This window comes from Moschus berezovskii, chromosome 24, assembly GCF_049115385.1.
Source record: "Moschus berezovskii isolate FMDL1 chromosome 24, NW_MosBer_1.0, whole genome shotgun sequence".
Classification (NCBI taxonomy): Eukaryota; Metazoa; Chordata; class Mammalia; order Artiodactyla; family Moschidae; genus Moschus; species Moschus berezovskii.
Genome location: NC_142483.1, coordinates 23257094 through 23280021, shown reverse-complemented (window position 1 = coordinate 23280021; position 22928 = coordinate 23257094). Strand labels below are relative to the sequence as shown.

The 22928-nt window shown below is 45.3% G+C and overlaps 1 protein-coding gene across 4 annotated transcripts in view; it reads left to right on the top strand.

The window, feature by feature from the left end:
- Positions 1 to 22138, top strand: part of PRICKLE2 (prickle planar cell polarity protein 2) — a 384940-nt gene extending 362802 nt beyond the window's left edge. For all 4 annotated transcript variants that reach the window (XM_088831558.1, XM_055414259.2, XM_055414260.2 and 1 more), the window contains one exon: positions 15983 to 22138. In XM_088831558.1, coding sequence (XP_088687684.1) covers positions 15983 to 16857 — 875 coding nt within the window. In that variant the 3' untranslated portion in view covers positions 16858 to 22138. The remainder of the gene's footprint in view (positions 1 to 15982) is intronic.
- The last annotated feature ends 790 nt before the right edge of the window (positions 22139 to 22928 follow it).

Here is a 22928-nt window from a genome sequence, read left to right as displayed (position 1 = left end):
TGAAATCCTCAGTGGAGACAGACTGACAGAGGACAAGCCACAGAGTGGGGGCCGGGGAGGTCACATGGACAGTGGTCTTAGGAGTAGTAGTCGTGGTGATGATGGCATTTGTTGCTGAATAGCTGCTGTGGGATGAGGGCTATGCCTGTGCATTAACTCACTGTGTAAGGGTCTGATCCGACTCCCTGTTGTGGAGAACCCCCACAGCAGTTCTCCTCTTCGCTCTTCCTTGCCTTGTTTTCGTCTGCAGCACTTAGCACTGTGTGGCGTAGTATATATTTTAATGCTTAGTTTATTGTCGTTCTCCACTAGTGGAATGGAAGCTGCATGCAGGCAGAGACTTCATGTGGTTTGGTTTTTTGCTGCTGGGGCAAAAGTGCCTGGCAGCTGAAGCACAGTAGGCATTTGGTAAATCTGACATGTGGTAGGCATTCCTGAAATATGATGCTGAAAAAATGAGTCTCCATTTTACAGATGAGAAAACAGAGGCTTAGAGAGATTAAGAGATTTGCCCAAGATCAAATGGCTCATGAGAGGCAGCTGGAGGCCTGAGCCTTTGTGAGCAGACTGCCTCATAAAGCAGTGTTTGGCCAGTGGTGATGACCACAGGTAAATGTCTATGGGGTTCACACATAAAACCAGGTTCAGACCTTCCAGGTTGAGGTGTAGATGGTGGGATGGTTTGAAATCTGAAACCACCTGCCCTTCTCACATGAGCTCCAGGTATTTTCAGTTGCAAACAGCTCTGAATAACTTAGCACAGGATTTGGGGAGGAACTTATTTTCTTGTCCCTTCTCACCGTGTTCCAGAAATTACAGATTTGTATTTAATATCCCTGTCCCCAGCTTTGTTTCAGCCCCAGAGAAAGCACACCTGGCTTCTGGATCTCCTGGGAGATAGGCTCAGGTAAAGCGGGGTAGGCTGCCAACTTTTTCCATGGAATTTTATAAGCTTCTCTAATTACAAACAATTCATTTTTTTAAAGAAGTTACACAACTACAGAAATGTGTATTTTGCAAGTTGAAGCTGTCCCATCAGTTCTCCTCCCACCACAACCATTGGGTGAATAGTCCTGTGGTGTTTTTCTCTGGCCATACACTGACAGATACAAACAAAAAGTCATCGTGCTGTTTTGCAGTTTGTTGTTGATTTAAATATTTAATTTATTTATGTGTTTATTTTGACTGCCCCAGGTGTTAGTTGCAGCCCTCAGGATCTTTTTTATTTGTACAGCATGTAGGATCTTTCATTGTGGCATGCAAACTCTTAGCTGCGGCATGTGGGATCTGGTTCCCTGACCAGGGATAGAACCTACATTCAGGGCACAGAGTGTTAGCCACTGGACCACCAGGGAAGTCCTTGTTGTATTTTTTTTCTTTTTTTTTTTTATACTTAACAGTGTTCCTTGTTTATCTTTCCTTGTTGGTCTTTATAGCTCTAACTCATCTGAACCTATACAGTATTTCATGGTATGATTATGCTGTCATCCTTTTAATACATCCTCTATTGCTGGACACTTGGGTTTTTTACAAGTTTATACTGGCACAATTTGTTTTCCAGTAAATGCCATTTTACTTACATCTATGTGCTTATTCAAGTTTTTCAGTAGCATGAATTCCTTGGGGATTTCGGGATCAAGTAAGTTCTGTAGATGCTACCACATTGCCCTCTTGGGTTGTGTAACTTTGCCCTTAGAAGACTAGGGGCCCTGAGATGGTCACTTGGTAGGACCAAATCCTGCTTGAGGACAGGCGCTGTACATCAGGCCCAGAGCGGTCACCTACTTGCTCTGATATTTGGGTGTTTTTCGTGCTCAGAGAGCAGGGACCTGTTCTGATGGCCCAAGAATTGGAGACAGACCAAGTAAAATCCCTCCCTCTCTACCAGTTTCCAGCATCCTGATGGGTTTCTCGGGTACCAGCCATCTGAACAGTTTCCAGGGGAGCTGGGTTGCCATCTACCCTGTCTGAGTTGGGGAATTAAGTCATCAGTCTTCAACAGCCAAGATCTGGCGGGAAAGGTAACACAAACTGTCCTGGAAATGGTGCATCCGACAGTGACCCGGCTCTTGGCAGGTCACAAAATCCTCGCACCTTACTTGGCGCTGGTGCGGCCAAATTACATAACAGGCAGCTTTTCAGACTCTGAAGTCCAAGGTTGCTGGCAAGTGAGTGGAGCTGGTGCCGGGACCTGTTTATGTATTCAAGGTCATATGACTTCAAAGCAGTGGGGTTTTTTGGGTTTTTTTGGTTTTTTGTAATTTGAAAGGCATCAAAATTAGTTGAAGAGCTTGTTAGAAATGCACATTCTTGAGCCTCCCTCCTAGAAATTCTGATGCAGGAGATCTGGGATAAGCCCCCCAGGTAAATATGACCCAGGTGGTGCCAGGACCACACTGTATTTTCACATGAGCCTTGTCGGTTCAGTTAGGACTTTGCAGGGGCAGAGTCAGGCTCCAGGTACCACATGATTCATTTACGGGGTGGCGATAGATTTAGAACAGTGAAAGATCACCAAGTACACACATCTTGGGTTTAGTCTCTCTTTCACTTCCCTGGTAGCTCAGCTGGTAAAGAATCCATCTGCAGTGCAGGAGACCCTGGTTTGATTCCTGGGTTTGCAAGATCCCCTAGAGAAGGGATAGACTAGTCACTACAGTATTCTTTGGTTTCCCTGGTGGCTCAGACAGTAAAGAAATCTGCCTGCAAGGCAAGAGACTTCGGTTTGATCCCTGGGTTGGGAAGATCCCTTGGAGAAGGGGACGGCTGCCCACTCTAGTGTTCTGGCCTTGAGGATTCCTATACAGTTGCAAAAAATCAGACATGTCTGAGCAACTTTCACTTCCACTTTTCTTTTGTTTCTGCCAACAAACTATTCCCCTAAATATTTCCTGACTACTTAGGAACCTCTAATTATTTTCAATTATAACCCCTCTGGCAGCATCCCATCAACTCCTCTTGCTTCCCTTTCACCCCCTTGATTAGAACTTATCTCTCTCCTACACTCCATTCCCTTGGGAGTCAGGTGCTGCCGTGGTCCCTATCCATTAATCCATACTGATCTGATCATGAGCAGTGTCTCTCTTAGATCATGGAATCAAAATCACAGATTCTCACAGAAGTGGGTAAAGGGGATCAAAAGATACAGACTTACAATTATAAAGAAAACAAATCATGGAGATCCAAGGTGCAGCACTGTGACTCTAGTTAATAACACTGTATTGTATATTTGAAAGTTGCTGAGAAATCTGTATGCAGGTCAAGAAGCAACAGAACTGGACGTGTAACAATAGATTGGTTCCAAACTGGGAAAGGAGTATGTCGGGGTTGTATATTGTCACCCTGCTTATTTAACTTATGCAGAGTACATCATGCGACATGCCAGGCTCGATGAAGCACAAGCTGGAATCAAGATTGCCGGGAGAAATATAAATCACCTCAGATACACAGATGATACCACCTTTATGGCAGAAAACAAAGAAGAACTAAAGAGCCTCTTGATGAAAGTGAAAGAGGAGAGTGAAAAAGTTGGCTTAAAACTCAACAGTCATGAAAACTAAGATCATGGCATCTGGTCCCATCAGTTCAGTTAAGTTCAGTTCAGTCGCTCAGTCATGTCTGACTCTTTGCAACCCCATGAACCACAGCACGCCTGGCCACCCTGTCCATCACCAACTCCCGGAGTTCACTCAAACTCATGTCCATCGAGTCAGTGATGCCATCCAGCCATCTCATTCTCTGTCGTCCCTGTCTCCTCCCACCCCCAATCCCTCCCAGCATCAGACTCTTTTCCAGTGAGTCAACTCGACGCATGAGGTGGCCAAAGTATTGGAGTTTCAGCTTTAGCATCAGTCCTTCCAATGAACACCCAGAATCGATCTTCTTTAGAATGGACTGGTTGGATCTCCTTGCAGTCCAAGGGACTCTCAAGAGTCTTCTCCAGCACCACAGTTCAAAAGCATCAATTCTTCAGCGATCAACTTTCTTCACAGTCCAACTCTCACATCCATACATGAGCACGGGAAAAACCATAACCTTGACTAGATGGAGGCAAAGTAATATCTCTGCTTTTTAATATGATATCTAGATTGGTCATAACTTTCCTTCCAAGGAGCAAGCGTCTTTTAATTTCCTGGCTGCAGTCAGCATCTGCAGTGATTTTGGAGCCCAAAAAAATTAAGTCTGACACTGTTTCCACTGTTTCCCCATCTATTTCCCATGAAGTGATGGGACCAGATGCCATGATCTTTGTTTTCTGAATGTTGAGCTTCAAGCCAAACTTTTCACTCTCCTCTTTTACTTTCATCAAGAGGCCTTTGAGTTCCTCTTCACTTTCTGCTATAAGGGTGGTGTCACCTGCATATCTGAGGTTATTGATATTTCTCCCGGCAATCTTGATTCCAGCTTGTGCTTCTTCCAGCCCTGGTCCCATCACTTCGTGGCAAATAGATGGGGAACCAATGGAAACAGTGACAGACTATTTTTGGGGGCTCCAAAATCACTGCAGATGGTGACTGCAGGCATGAAATTAAAAGACGCTTGCTCCTTGGAAGAAAAGCTATCACCAACCAAGACAGCATATTATAAAGCAGAGACATTACTTTGCCAACAGAGGTCTGTCTAGTCAAAGCTATGGTTTTTCCAGTAGTCATGTATGGATGTGAGAGTTGGACTATAAAGAAAGCTGAGTGTCCAACAATTGATGCTTTTGAACTGTGGTGCTGGAGAAGACTCTTGAGAGTCCCTTGGACTGCAAGGAGATCCAACCAGTCCATTCTAAAGGAGATCAATCCTGGGTGTTCACTGGAAGGACTGATGCTAAAGGTGAAACTCCAATACTTTGGCCACCTAATGTGAAGAACCGACTCATTTGAAAAGACCCTGATGCTGGGAAAAGTTGAAGGTGGGAGGAGAAGGGGATGACAGCGGATGAGATGGTTGGATGGCATCACCAGCACGATGGACATGAGTTTGAGTAGGCTCTGGGAGTTGGTGATGGACAGGGAGGCCTGGCCTGCTGCAGTCCATGGGGTCACAGAGAATCAGACACAGCTAAGCAACTGAACTGAGAGAGGAGATCTTAAGAGTTCTCATCACAAGAAAAACAAGTTACTATATATGATGATGAATGTTAACTAGAATTACTGTAGGGATCATTTTCAGTGTACACAAATATTGAGCCATATGTTGTCCATCTGAAACTAATATAATGATCTGTCAATTATATCTTAACTGGAAAAAGAATTTTTGTACTTCCTCAAAAAAACTTGTAGACTCTCAGCTGGGAGGAGTTTGGAGAATCTCTGGTGGAGGTTCAGAGGAAGAGGTGAGGTCCAGAGAGAAGGGATTTATTCAAGATCCTGTTGGTCTGTGCAATAAAGTTGGGACTGGACTCCAGTTCCTTTGCTTTCCAGCCCAGTGAAAAGTTCATAATAAGCAAAGTTCATAATAAGCATATAATCCAAGGAATTTCACAAAGGAAAATTAAAGATTTGACTAAGGTGGGAGGAGAGTGACTTGTCCTGTGGGTAAGGGTCTAGGGCACGTGGCCTCAGTAGTTGTGGAGCACAGGCCTAGCTGCCCTGCAGTGTGTGGAATCTTTCCAGAACAGGAATCAAACCTGTGTCTCCTGCATTGGTAGGTGGATTCTTTACCACTGAGCCACCAGGGAAGTCCCCTCTCCCTCTTTCTGTGGGTTCTCTGGCTCCCAAGCCAGAGGTCTGAAGTGCAGTTGCAGTTCAGTGAATCATCACACTCAGGGCACCTGTTTCCAGATCAAGGAATGCCCTAGAAAGTCCCTTAGCCCCTTCCACCCCCAACCCCTCCCTCCTCTCCAGAGTACACTCTGTCCTGACTTCCAACGGCTTGTATGAGTTTGGGCTAGTTTTTAATTTCCGATAAATGGCATCATACTATGCTTATTCTTTAGTGTCTGGCATCTTTTACTTTATGAGATTCATCCGTGCTGTTGTATATAGCAGCAATTCCTATTTATACTCGAGAAAAGTACCCATTAATGAGAAGAATTTTTGCAAGTGCTGCTTCTGGTTCAAAGCTCTTTCATATTGATGGATTTTTACTTCTCTTTGCCTCCTGTCCCTCCAGGAGAGTGGCGGGACTCCTGCCATATTCCTTCTACTCATAAAAATAAAAGGCAGGAGATCAAAGACAAGTTCTGAAATAGCTCCTGTGAGACATTGGGCATATTATTCCAGCTTTCTGTTATCCACTCAAAAACTTAGGTAACAACTCCTGTTGTTGTTCAGTGGCTCACTCCTGTCCAACTCTTTGCGACCCCAGGCTTCCCTGTCCTTCACTGTCCCCTGCAGTTTGCTCAGATTCGTGTCCATTGAGTCGGTGATGCTATTTAATCTCATTCTCTGCAGCCCCCTTCTCTTTTGGCTTTCGATCTTTCCCAGCATCAGGGTCTTTTCCAATGAGTTGACTCTTCACATCAGGTGACCAAAGTATTGGAGCTTTAGCATCAGTCCTTACAAAGAATATTCAGGATTGATTTCCTTTAGAATTAACTAGTTTGATCTCCTTACAGTCCAAGGGACTCTCAAGAGTCTTCCCTAGCACCACAATTCAAAAGCATCAATTCTTCAGCACTCAGCCTTTTTTGTAGGTCCAACTCTCACATCCATAACAATTCCTAGGAACTTTCTCTATGACAATACGCAGAAAAATGCTTTAATAGTGACAAACATGAATGAAGACAATGAGAGTATGCCATCTTATTTCTCTGGGCCAGCACTGTTCTAAGGACTTTGTGTGTTAACACACTTAATACTCACCTTCCTGTTAATGAGGTAGATTCTACTACTATTCCCACTTTATAGCTGGGAGAACTTTATAGCGTGGAGCTGTCCAGGGTCTCACGGTGGAGCCATAGCTGTAAGGGACAGAGCTGGATGGCAATCTGCGAAGCCGGTGCTCTTCTCCACCGCCCTCTGCTCCTCCTCGGGGTTTGCTCACTGCTGCCCACAAGCGTGGGCAGGATGCTCTCAAATCCCCAATGACCTGGAAGAAGCCCCCTCTGGCTCCTGGTCACCCCCCTGGCGTGGTCCCTGCTGCTATCCTCTTGCTTACTGTGCTCGAGCCCTTCTGTCACTTCTCAGAGCACCTGGGATTTTCTCTAGTACAAAATATTCTCATTCCTCTGCCTAGAATACTTCCCCCCCCCACTCTTGGTTGACTGGCTCCTTCACTTCCTCTGTGTCGGACCCTCATTATCACCAACACAGGGCTCTCCGCCAGCACTCTGTCTAGGGAGGACCAGTCTTTAATTCTGCATCTAAGCCTCGCGTTTCTTCCCTGCTTCCTAATGACTTGTAATAGCTGTAACGGGGTGTGATTCAGTCAATCTGCTTTTCCTGTACGGTGGAATATTCCTGTGAGGTGCTGTCTGAAAGGGCCTTGTTCACAGTTGCACTCACAGTGCCCAGCAGCGGCAGGGCTTCAGCAAAAACCCTTTTGAAGAAACCAAGTGAGTTTCTGGCCCCTGGCTTCCCACTCTTTACCACAAGGGAGCCGTTTTGCTTCTGTCTCCCGTGGAGTCAAGTGTTTCCTGAGCAAATACCCCAGTGTGGTCTGCTTGGTGACTGGGGCTGATGGCTTCTGGAAAGCAGCAAGGGACCGGCGTGACCTCAGAGCAAACGCCAGCAAGTCATCATCAACTGGTTCAGATTTTCTGTGCATCTTTTCAGTTAGCCATCAGCTTTGTGGCCATACAGCCACCACAATCCCCCACGGAGCTGAGGAGGAGTGAAAATTGACCCCATATGTTTCAAGCAGTGCTGCTTCCTGGGTTTCCCCTTCGCTACCTTTTATGCATCTGTTACTAGGGTGAGTGTATCAGGCAGTTAATGCACAAGTGAGCAGGTAGAAGGCTAGAGACTTCCAGTCCAAACCCATGTTTTGATCTTGATCTGGCTCGTCCTGGTTGACCATACCGGGTCTGTCAGATCTGAGACTTGACTTAAGTCCTGTTGTGATGCTGGTCACTTCCGGACCACACTGGTTCAAAGGTTTGTTCCTTCCATAGTGCTGTCCACTGGGAAAGCCAGAATTAGTCATGGCCTTCTCTGGAACCAGCTGGTCTTCGATTTCAGGGCCAGTCTCCCTGTGCGTCAGGAATGAGGAAGTGACCCACTCTCCCCTCCCCTCCCCCAAAGCAGCTGATGAAGGAAATTGTTTCAAGTCTCCCAGGTACCATGGGAACACATGGCAGACGCGTGCCTGTGTACACTTATGACCTGCTGGTCACTTGGGACCTGCTCGAAGGGCAGACCACCAAGGGAAGAAAGGAAGGTGTGCCCAGGGCTCAAGATTTCAAAGCTCCAAATGGGGGAGGGAAGTAAGACACCCAAGGGCTGGAGCTCAGGGAACTCCTGAAACCCACCCAGGGAAGGACAGGCTGTCAGGAGTAGGTTTGTTGAGAGGAGTTTAGAGAGAAAACAGCTAGGCAGTTCCCTGATTTGGGAGACGCCCAGCCTAGGGGAACACATTCTTCCCTCTTCAGAAAGTGGGTGTGTCTGCCCTGCCTGGTGGTCAGGCTTAACCCCACTGCTTCCGGAGTGTTGAGGACTAGTCCCCCTCAGTCTGCCATCAGCTGCAGTTACAGAATTAAAAGTGTTTGAGCAGCGTTTCTGCATGGAACTGAGTTCATCCTCGTGGCTGGGATGGTAAAGAACCTGTCCACAATGCAGGAGACCTGGGTTCAATCCCTGAGTTGGGGAGAGCCCCTGGAGAAGTCCATGGACAGAAGAGCCTGGTGGGCTACAGGCCATGGGGTTGCAAAGAGTCAGACACAGCTGAGCAACTAACACTTTGCACACTTTCTCCATCGGGCTGAGTTTGTCCCCCAGGGTGTATTTGGCATTGTCTGGACACAGTTCGAGTTGTCGAAAGCGGAGTGGGGAGGGTGCTGTAGGCATCTCGTGCAGGTGCTGCTTAACCTCCCACAGTGCATAATGCAGCACCCCACCCCAGCCCAGAGAATCATTCTGCCCCAGATGCAAATACTGCCAAGGTTGAGAAACCCTGGATCAGTGTCTCTGAAGGTAGGGGCTTTTCTGGAGTAGCAGCTCCTGTAGTTGCAAAGAAGGATTGCCCTTGAAGTGTTGTCACAAGTCAAGCAGTGCTTCTCTAACCCTCAAGGGCATGAGAATCGTCACCAGAGGATCTTGTGTGAATGTAGATTCCGATTCTACAAGTCTGGATTGGCTGCCATTGCCCCTGGTCCACAGATCACATTTGGAAGCGGTTTTGAGTGCCTTCATAATCTCCGCCTCCTTCCCTTCTCACTCTCCCTGTCTCTCCATCCCTGCTCCCCCAGCCTGTACCAGCCCGTACCCTGTCACCTGGGAACATGTGGGGGTTAAACCTCACTGCCTAGATGACAGAGTTTCTCTAGCTGTTGCCAGTTGGAGGTTCAGGGTGTTGATGAAATCACGTGACTTAGTTGGTAATAAAGAACCCAAGGGACCTGAGCAGACTACCCCCCAACACACACACACTTAAGTAAGCTGGTACCCCAAAGGCATTTTTGGCATGGTCTCAGACACTTAGCCTGGACAGAGCCCTTGACTTTGGGGATGCTCACACATGATATGATTTCCCAGACTTTCCCGTTTTAAACCAGAGGTTGAAACTGTTTCCAGAAAGGGCCAGATAATAAGTATTATAAGCTTTGCAGGTCATGTAGTCTCGGTCACAGGGACTCACTCCTGCCATTGTAACAGGAAACAGCCATAGACAGCATGCAAATGACTAAGTGTAGTTGGTTTCCAATAAATCTTTATTTATAAAAATAAGTACATAGTGAGCTGGATTTAGCCCCTGAACCATAGTTTGCAAGTCCCTATTCTGAACAATTCCTTTTTCTTCACGTTTCTGCTTCAGAGAAAAAAGAAAGAAGAAAAAAAATCTGGAAAACCTAAATCACCAGTATGGGTTGTAAATAGAGAGCAAAAATGAGTAGGTATTCTTTATTTTACTGCATCAAAGTGTGAATGCATCCTTCAAGTGGGCAGAACAATAATTTTCTGCCTGTGCCAGTTGTTTTTTGTTTGTGGTTTTGTTTTCATTTTGTTTTTGCTGGAGTTGAGAGGGATTAAAAAGGGCAATAAATAAGGAACAGCAAGAGGTACCAAAAGAACTGCCAGTGCGTTTAAGTCTGCATTTTCTTTTCTCTGTGCTTCAGCGAATACTTTCTACCCTTAGGATCAGTGGAGGGAGGGAGCACCACAAAGATTGCCTTTCTTTTCTATCAGACCCAAAGCTTTCTTTGAAGGTATTGATTTTTTGCATCATCACTGGCTTCTGTTAAAACCTCCTGTTTGCAGTGAGGGGGCATTGCTTGGACAGAAACGCTTGAGTGTTGCTTAAAGCGCCTGGCTGCATTTTCCAGTTGACAGTTTAACCGCAGGGAACCGCAGGCTAAATTCAATACTGACCTCTCTTTGTTGGGGCACATCCTGTGGGACCTGAAGGAAACCCACAGCCCCTGCGGTGTGTGGACATTTCTTTTGCTCCTGGCCGTGCTCACCCCAGGGATAAAGAGAAATCGCAGCATTTAACTCCCCGGTCACCATCTAGAGCTTCTCACAAAGGCCGCTTTATTTGGAGAGGAGAAAACCCTCTCTTGTCTGTTAATAAGACAGGGTGCCGCTGGAGGGGAGAGCAACTTGGCATCTGTGTCTCGGGCTGTCTGGTGGGATCTTCTGCCAGGGTCTCCAGGACTTGCTGGGACCCTGACAATGCCAGTGTTAAGTGTGGGGTCAGACCATGGATTTCCGCTGGAGCTCTGGGGAACTCTTGAGTGCAGTTTCTGCCTCCTGTACACATACACATAGCTGTGCTCATTCACACACACGCACGCACAGAGTCATGGCTTGGGCAGTAAAAAAAAGTACATTTATTGCAGGAGAGCTGAGGGGCATCGAGAGCCCCATTCAAGTAGATGGTATTGATGTGTTTCTTCTTTTTAAAGCTATTTTTAGCGTTATTTTTGACTGCACTGGGTCTTCGCTGTGATGCACGGGCTTCTCACTGCAGTGGCTTCTCCTGTGGCGGAACGTGGGCTGTGCGGCACACAGGCTTAGTTGCCCCGTGGCATGTGGGATCTTCCCAGAACAGAGGTCGAACCCGTGTCTTCTGCATTGGCAAGTGGACTCTTAACCATTGGGCCACCAGGGAAGTCCTGATGTGCGTTGTGCTGACACTGAGTCTCACGCTACATGTAGAGTGTGCGCTTTCATGGGGAACTTTTAGGCCTTGTTTACTTTCTTCCCACATGTCAAACGCCAGGTGCTGAGATCAGGGCCAGAAAACAGGAACCAACTCTGGCCCTCTTGATGCTTTTAGGCTTGTCATATAGAGATGGACAGAGAATCAAAACTACACAAGTTTATGACAGTTGTGATAAGGCTTAAAAATGACATTTTTCTCAGCTAATCATCACCACAGCTTGTGAACTCAGGTACTGTGTTATGCCCATTTTACAGATGCATCTCAAGAGGTCTCAAACATTGACGCAAGTCCCCTGTCCAGTTCTGCTCAGAATTGGTTCTAGAGTTGCCTCTTCATTGAAATATGAGTCTATTCACACTCAGGACAGTCAGAAAAGTATGACCTTGGGGCTTATAAGAGGCAGGTTCAGGAAAACAGCATACAGTATTTGCTAGATTATTTCTCCTGACCCTAATTTCATTCCAGGATTTGAGTAGAAAGCCCAGCAAAAAAATCACACCCCCCTCTATAGCTTTTGTTTCTCAGTGTGATTTTTGAAGAATTTTTTTTCCTTCCTTACGTTTATCTGCTCACACTAGTCATTCATCATCTTGCATTGCTCTCCTCTCCTCTCCGCCTTCAGATTGGGGAGGTTCTGGAAGTGATTAGGCTGTTATAAATCAGCTTTTATGATGTGTACGTCACCGATAAGCAGTGCGGAAAGCGGGAGTCAGAGAACTCCACTCCTCTTGCCCTGACAATTATCCCAGTATTGAAATTTAAATTTTAAAAAAAGTGACTGAAAAGTATGGTGCTTGGCAGAATAGTTTCTCAGTAGGCATATCCAGTGTTTAAATTGGGCTCTTTAATGAGAACACTGCATTATTTTTACACTGTTTTATTGAGTTATAACGCACATAAGGTAAAGCAAACTAACATTTAAACTGCACTTCAAGAAATTTTTACGTGTGCATTCTTTTATAATCATCACCCAGATCTAGGTGGAGAGCATTCCTGTGCCTTGAATGTCTCCCTTGCGGCCCCACCCATTCTCCTGACCTCTTCACTGCAGACAGCCTCAGCCTCTTCTTGAACTTCACATAAATGGAATTGTACTGCGTGGTCCCTTGTGTGTGTGGACATTTTCTGTGAGATTCATCCATGTTGTCCAGTGTAGATATTCATTCTCATTGTATAATATTCTATCACAGCATGGGTTTTCAACTGGGATAGTATTGACATTGGGGGCTGGATAATTCCTGGCTGTGGGGACTGTCCTGTGCGTTATAGGGTGTTCAGCAACATCTCTCTGGCCTCCACCCACTAAATACTAGTAGCGTCCTCTGCTGCTGCTGCTGCTTCTGCTGCTAAGTCACTTCAATCATGTTTGGCTCAGCAATCCCACAGACTGTAGCCCAACCATCTCCTCTGTCCATGGGATTCTCCAGACAAGAATACTGGAGTGGGTTGCCATGCCCTCCTCCAGGGGCTCTTCCTGACCCAGGGATCACCCCTGAGTCTCTTATGTCTCCTGCATTGGCAGGAGGTTCTTTACTACTAGTGCACCTGGGAAGCCCCAGGAGTGTCCCCTATCCCTAGTCATTTCCCCTAGAGTTGAAAACCATTGCATCATATCACTAGACTAGAATTTTAATAAACTTTTTATATGGAAATAACTTCAAACTTGCTGAATAGCTGCAAAAATAGAAAAACAATACCCAAAATGTATTTAGCTAGATTCACCTTTTGTTAACAGTTTACCCATTTGGCTTATTATTTGCACTGTCTTGCACACACACATATACACACACATACACACAATGTATTTCTGAACCACTCGATAGCAAGTTGCATCTATCTTGGCCATTTACTACCATATACTTCCATGTGTATTTCCCAAGAATAAGTTTCTTCTCGAACATGATCCCAATTATCAGTTAACCACAAAAAATTTAACGTAATGCATTGATCAGTTAGCCCTATGTCCCAGTTTTTGCCATTTAGGAGAAATTGTCTGTTATAGTGTTTATTTTTGCTTCCTTGCAGATTCCAGTCCACGATTAGGGATTGTGTATAGTTGCTGTGGTTCCTTAAGATCCTTCAGTCTAGAACGTTGATTCAGTCTTTGTCTTTTATGATACTGGATTTTCTTTTTTTAAAAAAAAAAAAACAGTGCTCTTTCTTCTTCCTAGAACAGTCCTCATTTGGGGCTTGTCTGCTCTTTCCTCCTGAATCCATCCAGGGTGTGAGCGTTCTTGATGGAGACACTGCAGCAATAGTGCATCCTCCTTCGACCACCCCGTCCAAAGGGGCATGATACTGATGGAAACACACTGGTAATGGAGGTAGTCAAGAGTGTTGCCTGATTTCTCCTCTGCGGAGTTACTAAATTTTGCCTTACAGAGGATAAGCAGTATGTGGGGAAACATTAACACCATGCAAGTATCCTGCTCCCCAAGCAAAATTTACCCAAGTTGAGCCTATTTCACATCTCGCATGAGCCAGTCCTTACCTCCAACAGTTAGAAGATGATGGTCTTCCGAATCCAGTACTCTTTCTGAATGTGCACTCCATTCTGTTGTTCACAAAACCCACTCTTTCCCCCGTTTATTTATCGGTGTTTTTATTTGTTATCAGTATGGTTTCAGGAATTCTCATTTTTCCAGTGGTTTATAAATCATTACAGTTTTAATGCTCAAGTTGCTCAGCTTTGGCTGGTGGGATCCCTTTGAGGTTGGGACCTGTGTTCTTCTGAAATCCACCCCCCTTCATTTTTTTAGTCTTAAACATTTCCTTACCTTTCAGAACATAACAAGATGTTCCACGCTCATCTTTGTCCTTCCTTCCTCCAATCCTGGAATTAGCCATTTGTCCAAAAAAGTCCTGTCTGAATCCTTATAATGGGGAATGTAGAAAATACCGCAATTTATTTATCCTTTCTCCTGTTAACTGACATTTAAATTTTTTCTGGTTCTGGACTAATATAAGGAAAGCTTCACTGAATACCCTTGTGCATTTTTTTGGACCCATAAACTGATTTCCATTGGGTATGTAATCAAAAGTGGCAATGGAAAGTTACAGAACAACACGGACAGGGAACTGTATTCAGTATCTTTTAGTAACCTGCATTGGAAAAGAATTATATATTAGAATATATAATTTATATATTTATATATATTTGTATATATGTGAAGTCTAGAAAGAATTTATATATATATATGAAACAATATGTAACTGAATCACTTTGCTGAACACCTGAATCATTGTAAATCAATTATACTACAATTTAATAAAAAGAAAGCATAGAATCTCCACTCTGGTTATATACCCAACAGAAATGAGTACACTAAGATCATTAAAAAAAAGTAACACAAGTATTTAAAGCAACTTATTCATAGTTAATATATATACATACACACACGTACATATATATATATGTATATTTAGTTTTGGGCTTCCCAGGTGGCTCAGTGGTAAAGAATCCGCCTGCCAATTCAAGAGACGCAGGTTTGATCCCTGGGTTGGCAGGATCCCCTGGAGAAGGAAATGGCAACCCACTCCAGTGTTCTTGCCTGGGAAATCCCATGGACAGAGGAGCCTGTCGGGCTACAGTCCTTGGGGTTGCAAAAAGTCAGACGTGACTGAGCACACACACACACACAGATACTGCTAAGTAGTGTTTCACAGTACTCATAACATTAGTTTGGGAGGGGAGAGAAAGTCGTTGGCCCTAGTAGGTGGGGAGGAATAATCAGTGGCAGGGGTTATAATGGGCCAGTGCAATTCAAAGACATGTCGCCTGTGACCAGAAATGACAGAATTGCTGTTCTTTTTCATTGGTAATGATCAAGAAATGTTGAGACTTTGCCACCTGGTCCATTCTTAAACTGCTTTTTTAGAAAGAGTGCTGTTTTTAAATGGACGAAATAGAAGTTACTGAAGTCAAGAATCTCCTACCTTCAAATTGCTTTTCATCTCAATGATGGCACTGACAGCACATCAGGATTGCAGGGCTCCTGCTGTTCAAGAGCGTTAGTATCACTGCTTGCCCCCATCCCCACCCCAGAGTCCTACTGACATCTCTGACTGCTAGGTGCCCATTTGGAATCTTGGAACAGTCATCTACTAAACAGCCTGAGAGGATAAATATCCCTCTGTCTACTTCCAGGGAGTCAGTTGGTTTTCAAGATATCTGGGATAGAGGCCAAGGGACAGCAGGCAGACCAGGAAATTACTGGAGGCTAAAGGTGGAAGTGAGGTGGTTCAGTACTATGGGACTCGACTCTAGGCTCAGTGTTGCTAGGAAGTACTTGGGCATGGCCCTGCCTCTGAAGCTTAAAGGTTCTTTGTCCAGAATGCCTTGTGTAGAGCTTATAGATCATCATTAGAACCAAAGAGGTGATTGAAGCACTTTGAAAAGTGAAATTCTGAACAGAGGAAACATTGTATATAAGATACACCGATAGGCTCCTAAGTAATTCTGATGAAACTTTGGAGGCATGACTAGTCAAAAAAAAAAAAAAAAATGCTTTTTAACCAGGTGCCCCCTCTAGGTGGACGCGGGCCCACTGTGGAGTGGGGAGAGCCCTCCCGCATACTTTCTGAGCAAGCTTTTGTGCAGAGTACAACTGTGAGACGGTTCGCAGCAACCCTGGTTAGAGGACGGTTTCAGTGACTCATGGCGACAGAATCGTCATCGCTGCACATTTGCATTAACCTCCATGAACCTCTCCTCTGTCTCCCTCAGGCCTCTCTGCGGATGGTGGTGCCAAGCGCCAGGAGCACCTCTCTCGGTTTTCCATGCCAGATCTCAGCAAAGACTCTGGGATGAACGTGTCCGAGAAGCTGAGCAACATGGGCACGCTGAACTCGTCCATGCAGTTCCGCAGCGCAGAGTCGGTTCGGAGCCTGCTGTCCGCCCAGCAGTACCAGGAGATGGAGGGCAACCTCCACCCGCTGAGCACCCCGATCAGGTACAGAGACCTGCAGGCGCACGGAAGGATGCATCAGAGCTTTGATTTCGACGGGGGGATGGCGGGCAGCAAGCTGCCAGGGGCAGAGGGCGTGAGGATCCAGCCCATGAGCGAGCGCACGCGGAGGAGAGCCAGTTCGCGCGAGGACAACCGCCGCTTCCGGCCGCACCGGTCTCGGAGATCCCGGCGCTCTCGCTCAGACAACGCCCTCCACCTGGCTGGCGAGCGCGAGGCCCTCTCTCAGTTAAAGGAGAGACCCCCCCTGAGAGCCAGGGAGGACTATGATCAGTTTGTGCGCCAGCGGAGCTTCCAAGAGAGCCTGGGCCAGGGGTCCCGGCGGGACCTGTATGGCCGGTGCCCCCGGACCGTGTCGGACCTGGCTCTGCAGAATGCCTTTGGGGAGCGCTGGGGCCCCTACTTCGCTGAGTACGATTGGTGTTCCACCTGCTCCTCCTCCTCCGAGTCTGACAACGAGGGCTATTTCCTAGGAGAACCCATTCCCCAGCCCGCCCACCTGCGATATGTCACCAGTGATGAGTTACTGCACAAATACAGCTCCTACGGCCTCCCCAAGTCTTCCACTCTAGGTGGCAGGGGACAGTTGCACAGCAGGAAAAGACAGAAGAGCAAAAACTGTATCATTTCTTAATCCAGTGAGGGGTCAGGGAGTGGGGGAAGATGGGAACTAAGAATGTAGATTCAGAAACTTGCACTGTTAGAAACTTTAAAGCGCTTTGGGGGTGGGGGTTCCTGGGAGAGATGAGAGAAGCTCTCCCTTGATGGAGGCAAGGTTACCTATTGACTCCATAGGTAGTCACAGTTCTTGGCATGTTGACCATTATTTGCACATTTCACTTTGGAAACGCTGTAGGCTCAACGGAGGCCAGGGTTGGTCACCTCTTTCTCCGACCGTCTGTGTTGAGTTGCCACTGGCAAGATGGCAAAATTGTTTCCTGCTCGCTTATATATATATATACATACACACACACACACACACACACATATATATATATATATAGCCTCTCTGGTTTTCCTTTTAGGACCCTTTTTCCAGTAAGTAATTTGTTTATTAGCCAGGACCCCACACTAAGTTATTTACATGTCCATTGTAAATGCAATGTAAATGAGAGTTCTGATAAAATATTTTTGTATTTTGTAATATCAAAGGAATTTCTATATCGTAGGACTCAGTGGAGCCTTGCATGCACATCTAGCATTGTCTTTTGAGTAGTATTACAGGGTGGTCCAGGACCACTTTTTTTTTTTTTTCTTTCTTTTTTTCTATACAAGTTTGTTACATGTCAGTGAGACCTTTTTCAAAGGATTTTATTCAATTTGGCTTTTTGTGGCTAAAAAAAAAATAACAAATTACCTGTTACACCCAAAGCATTTGATGCTCCATCCATCTTAAGGAGTCATCCTTAAGTCTGCTCCCACCCTCAGTAGAATCTTCTTCTCTACAAAGTGATAGTAATTTTTTTTTTTAATTTATAATTGCCAACGTAACTTCTGCCAATTAGAAAAACCAACCAGTGTCAGTAGAGTTCTGTGAGAAATGCCATCCCCGCTGGAAACACTGACGTTGCTCACCGTTGATCTGTCCTGTGGGGAAAAGTGACTGTGAGTGGTGCCGTTGTGTGATGTCAGCATGACATTGTTTTGAGTGTGGCATTATTTCCTGGTGCTCGTTTCCTGGATTGTATTATCCGCTTTCCTTTACCAAGGCAGATAGAACAGCTGCCTTAGCCTGACAACCGGTTGTCCTCAGCGCAAATGAACTTTAGCTTTGGGAAATTCAGGCCAGAAAGGTTCCGAGGGGCTCTGGGAGTGACGGTGCTTTCTAGGTCGTAGGTCATATGTAGAGATGGAGGGCCGCTTCCACCCGCTCAGCACTCACGTTAGGTACACAGACCTGCAGGGGTGGAAGGATGCATCAAAGCTTTGACTTTGAGGGGATGGCAGGCAGCAAGCTGCCGGGGCCGAAGGGCATGAGAATCCAGCCCACAGATCAAGGGTAGAGGCTGAAGGGGGATATGAAGGAAAGTCAGAGCAAAGAAGAACTTCCAGAAATGAAGGATAGGAGAGGTGAGAGCCACCTTTGAACACCCCCAGGTGCTGGTGGAAAAAAAACAAAACAAAACCCAGTTTAACTCATTCTATAACCAGAGTATCTGGGTCGCCCAGAAAGATTGAGCCGCTCAGGAGATTTTGTGCTATGGTCCTGGAAAACAGATGTTGCTGAAAGCGAGGTTTCCATTTTGAACTTTGGGGACCGTCGGTCAGATAGAAAATGAGCTCACAAGTGAGTGTGCTTAAAGAAGACATTTAACGGTTGTGTTGTTTATAGTAAAATAAAACCTCCTACCTAGCTTCGGTTAAAAGTGAAGCGCTTGCTTTTACTTCCATTCTCCTCCTTCCCTTCATGGATTGTGGATGAAATAATCCATTGGGGGGCCCACCTGTAGTGAGATGTACTGTCAGTGTAGTGTACAGTGTATCTCAGTGGCCATCTGCCATGGTGAGGTGAGCGTGGTCTCTTTTCAGTATAGTAGTTAATATTTTCTAGTGTTTTTTTATGCAGAGGATGTGGAAAGTGGCTTTTTAGACACCATCCCACATGGGTCTGGGGAAGGAAGGCTGTAAAGGATGTGGAAGTGGCACTCCATTCAGGATGTATTAAAATAATTTGCTTTTCAGGTATTTATATGACGTTTGTCATTGTCACTGATGTTTTTGAAAAAGCGATGCAAATGTTGGTTGTGGCTGTTTTCCGCATGCTTTCTTCATATCTAAATGCTTCATTAATTATCCAAGCCTCTGGAGAATTAACTCTATTAAGTTTGTATAGTGAGTTTGTAAACTGCTTGGCAAACTGATAAAGACATAATGTGAACCACCACGCTACCAACGTGGCAGGTTTCTGGTAGAAACCGGGCGAGTCCAATTTGGAATTCTAAGTTTCTGGATTGATGAGAATAGAAAGGCATTTTGGAAAAAGAAAAGAGAGACAAAAAGTAGATCATTTAACTTAGCAAATAACTGAAAATAATGTCTGTCTTCCATGGCCTGGAATCCGAGGAAAGAAATTCTCCTAGTAAACGTTGTTTTCTTAATTCTGTCCTTTTTAGAGTACCTCTTAACAGTTCCCCAATGAGGCTTTGACCACCATAAGCAGAAAGAAGAAAATGCCCTACACACTGACAACTAAGCAGTATGCAAAGGGATGAGAGGAATAAGCAGTTTCAGATCTAGCTGCCCAGGGAACACCCATCAGCTGAACTGGTCGGAGCTGGAGGTGTGGTGACATACAAGCCTCAGGGTCAGACAGCCTCAAAAGCAAGATCACCTCAATCTTGTCCACCACTGCAGACGCCTCCTCCCCACCCCAAGATGTAGTCAGGCGCCCTGTGGAGATCGCTGGTAGAAGCCAGGTAAATCATCGCCAGGATGGAACCTCCAAGGGAATGCCCGAGAGAAGGCAGGTCGTCACTGTGTTGGGAATTCTGCCTCTTAGTGATAACTTACACGTAATATCCCAGAATCCCATTCCTCAAAATTCAGTGCATTTCTGAGGCCGGATCTGATCCTTATGCGATCATCACCAGGAGCTCTTACTTAGTTAAGCTTTCCTCCACGTCTGGGGCTTGCAGTCATCTCTTCTTAGATCATCATTTCATCTTTGATAGACTGTGTTTAGAAAAGTATATATTTTCCCTGTTTATTTTCTTCTCTCGTGCTTTGGTTTGGTTTTTCTTCCTACCTCTCCTCATACTGATCTTCTTATCTTTTGGATAAAACCACACTTTAACGTTCATTTCATTTCCTGTTGCTGCCCAGTTCATTGGCAACAGAACTGGCCCTTTCCCAAGTTAGAAGGCAGTGACAGTTTTCTGAATGTCCCTGCCAGTGCATATCAACCTTGATCCTATGAGCAAGTTTCTTAGCAGGCTGGTGGCATTCAGGTAGCCTTCCATCTGTCATAGCATTCTGGGGTTTCTACCAAGTGTGAAGGTAAGTGAGGTCAGGGAAACCAAAAGCATACTTCTCAGTTTTTGCCGATGTTCAAGGGTGGGGGTAGTTTTTAGAGTTGGTTGCTTGACCCCATCCACCTTCTGTCCGCCCTCCGCCAGCCCCACAAACAAGCAGTTTGTCATTTCTCATGTGGGGGCTGAGGGTAGCTCCTTTTCTTCCCCCTGCCCCATTCTATAGGATGTTTCTTCAATACAGCAGCAAGATTATATTTTCCTCTTTTGCAACAGCTTTCTGCTTCTTGGGTACCACTAGCCATTGTTGAGTTCAGGTGGGGCTGTCTCTGCCATACCTATAATGTGGGCAGATAGAACCAGGGTACCCCTTCATAGAGCGTGGATGCAGCCTCAGAAATCTTTGCAACAATCTAGCCAGCCAGGACCAGTTGATCCGAATGGATTTGATTTCTCTGATAACAAATCTTACTCATGAACTGATTCTTCCTTGTGTTTCTACCCGGGGCTCTTTTGCCATTTTCCCGAAACAGTTCACCAGCTATTCAGGGAGCATCACCCATAAATCATTGTGCGATGCCAATCCCTGTGCCCCTGTATTGCAGAGGCTAAAGGAGGCTGGCTTCTTTAGACTAAACAAAAACAAATCTCTTTGGCCTCCGTTTCCATTTTTGAATTCTTGGCCAGTTATAAGCAATCTGTGTTTGCCATTTCGCAGAGGTAAGATAAGAGTCCGTCCCATTCTTTTCTAGTCCCACCTTCTAACAAAGAACAACACAAATACTTAAATTCCAAGGAGAAGTGCTCTTTGCATATTTCTCTCTAACAGAAACCAGATGCTAATGCATAAGAAGGAGGAGCTATCTTTGACAAAGGAAAGTGGACGATGAAATCAGTCATCTGAGGATTTCATGCCAGAAGGGTTGCTATCAGCAACTGTTTAGCACCTTCAGGGCTTTGAAAAGGACTCTGCGGACAGCATTCCAGGTACAGAACTCAGCCAAGCCTCCTCTGCCAATCTTGAAGGCAGTTGCAGATTGCTGCCTTTTGAGGTATGTTTCTTAAAGCGTGAGAGACATGGAAATGAAGAGAGTTTTGTCTTGCCTCCAGTGGTCAGTCCCCTTGGGGCCTCAGCAGACACCAGAGCCTGTTTGTCTGACCACTCAGAAGCAGTCATCAAGGTTAGAGTTGAAAAAGGATTGCAGTCTTTTTCCATTTTCTCAAAATAGAAGTCCCTTCAATACAAGACTCCCAGAAAGCATGACTTACTGTTAGGGGCTTTACTAGTTTATAAGCTTACTTCCTGCTTATAGCTTTCCCCAAACTAGCTTTTCCCAACAGGAATCTAACATTGTGTTAGAAATTACTTCTGTGGTTTAGATACAGAATCCATGAGGGGGTGGGGGGAGTGTCTTATTCTAACCTGAGAGTTTTGAGATGTCCCTCACCCTGCCGAGTATTTGGCCATTGATGTTCCATAGGTCACTGACCAGGCCTTTTTAAATGTTCCAGAGAGAGTTACTCAAGCCTTTCTAGTTGATTTCCATGTTTCTCCGTAAAGTATTTGGTTCTATCCTGGACCCTGACTTCACATTCTAAGGCCCGTGGGTCCTCCTTTTTCCCTAGCAGATGAGGACCTCGGCAGTTCTCCTGCTCCTAAATGCATTATTTCCTGTACAGGATCATTTTGTCCATCTTCTGCTTTAATTCCAAGCGCGTAAACAAAACCTCAAAGGGCCTGAGAAGGTAAGGCACACCAGAGTCTGTGTTGTGTGTCGGGTGTCAAGCTATTTGTTAAGAAGGTCTGCAGTGGACCTTTGGTGTGGGCTCTGCCAGAGACTGTTGTGAACACTTTGCTTGAGATCCGTGCCCTGTGAAATGGATATGATGTTTTACTGATGTCTGTAATACATTTGTAAACTTCCAATAAAATTTGAATAAAAGAAATGTTGCCGTTCTTCTCAGTCTTCCATTGCTTTCCAGGTTTTTGGAAGTCTTTGCCTTTGAGGATCTCAGCAAAAGAATAGAGAAGCTGCAGATGTCAGGAGAGGTGAGATTTGCTATGAAAGATGAACCTGATTGTTCAGATCAGGATTTCTCAACCTGGGCACTATCTGCATTTTGGTCCAGTCCATTCTTTGTGGCATAGAACCATCCTGTGCATAGTAGGATGTTTAACAATATTGCTGGCCTCTACTTATTAGATGCCAGTAGCACCCTGCCCCAAGTTGTGACAACTAAAAATGTTTGCTCACACCACACCCATTAGGGTATTTTTTTAAAAACGAAGAAGGAAAAGGAAAATAACAAGTATGGGCATGGATGGGGACAAACTGGAACACTTTTGCACTATTGGTAAAAATATAAAGCAGTGCATCTTCTGTGGAAACAGGATGGGAGTTCCTTAAAAAAATTAGAAAACAGAACTACCATATGATCCAGCAATTCTGCTCCTGGGTATGTACCCAAAATAATCGAAAACTGGGCTTCAAAGAAATAATTAGTACACCCATGTTGATAGCATTATTCACAGTAGCTAAAAGAGACAACCCAAGTGCCCACTGATGATGAATGGATAAGCTAAATGTGATCCAGGCATACAGTGAATTGTTCTTCATCCTTTGAAAGGAAGGAAATTATGGCACATGCTGCAACATGGATAAACTTGAGGACCCTAAGCCGAGTGAAATAAGTCAGTTACAAAAAGACATAATTCTGCCTTTGTAAGCTACCCAAA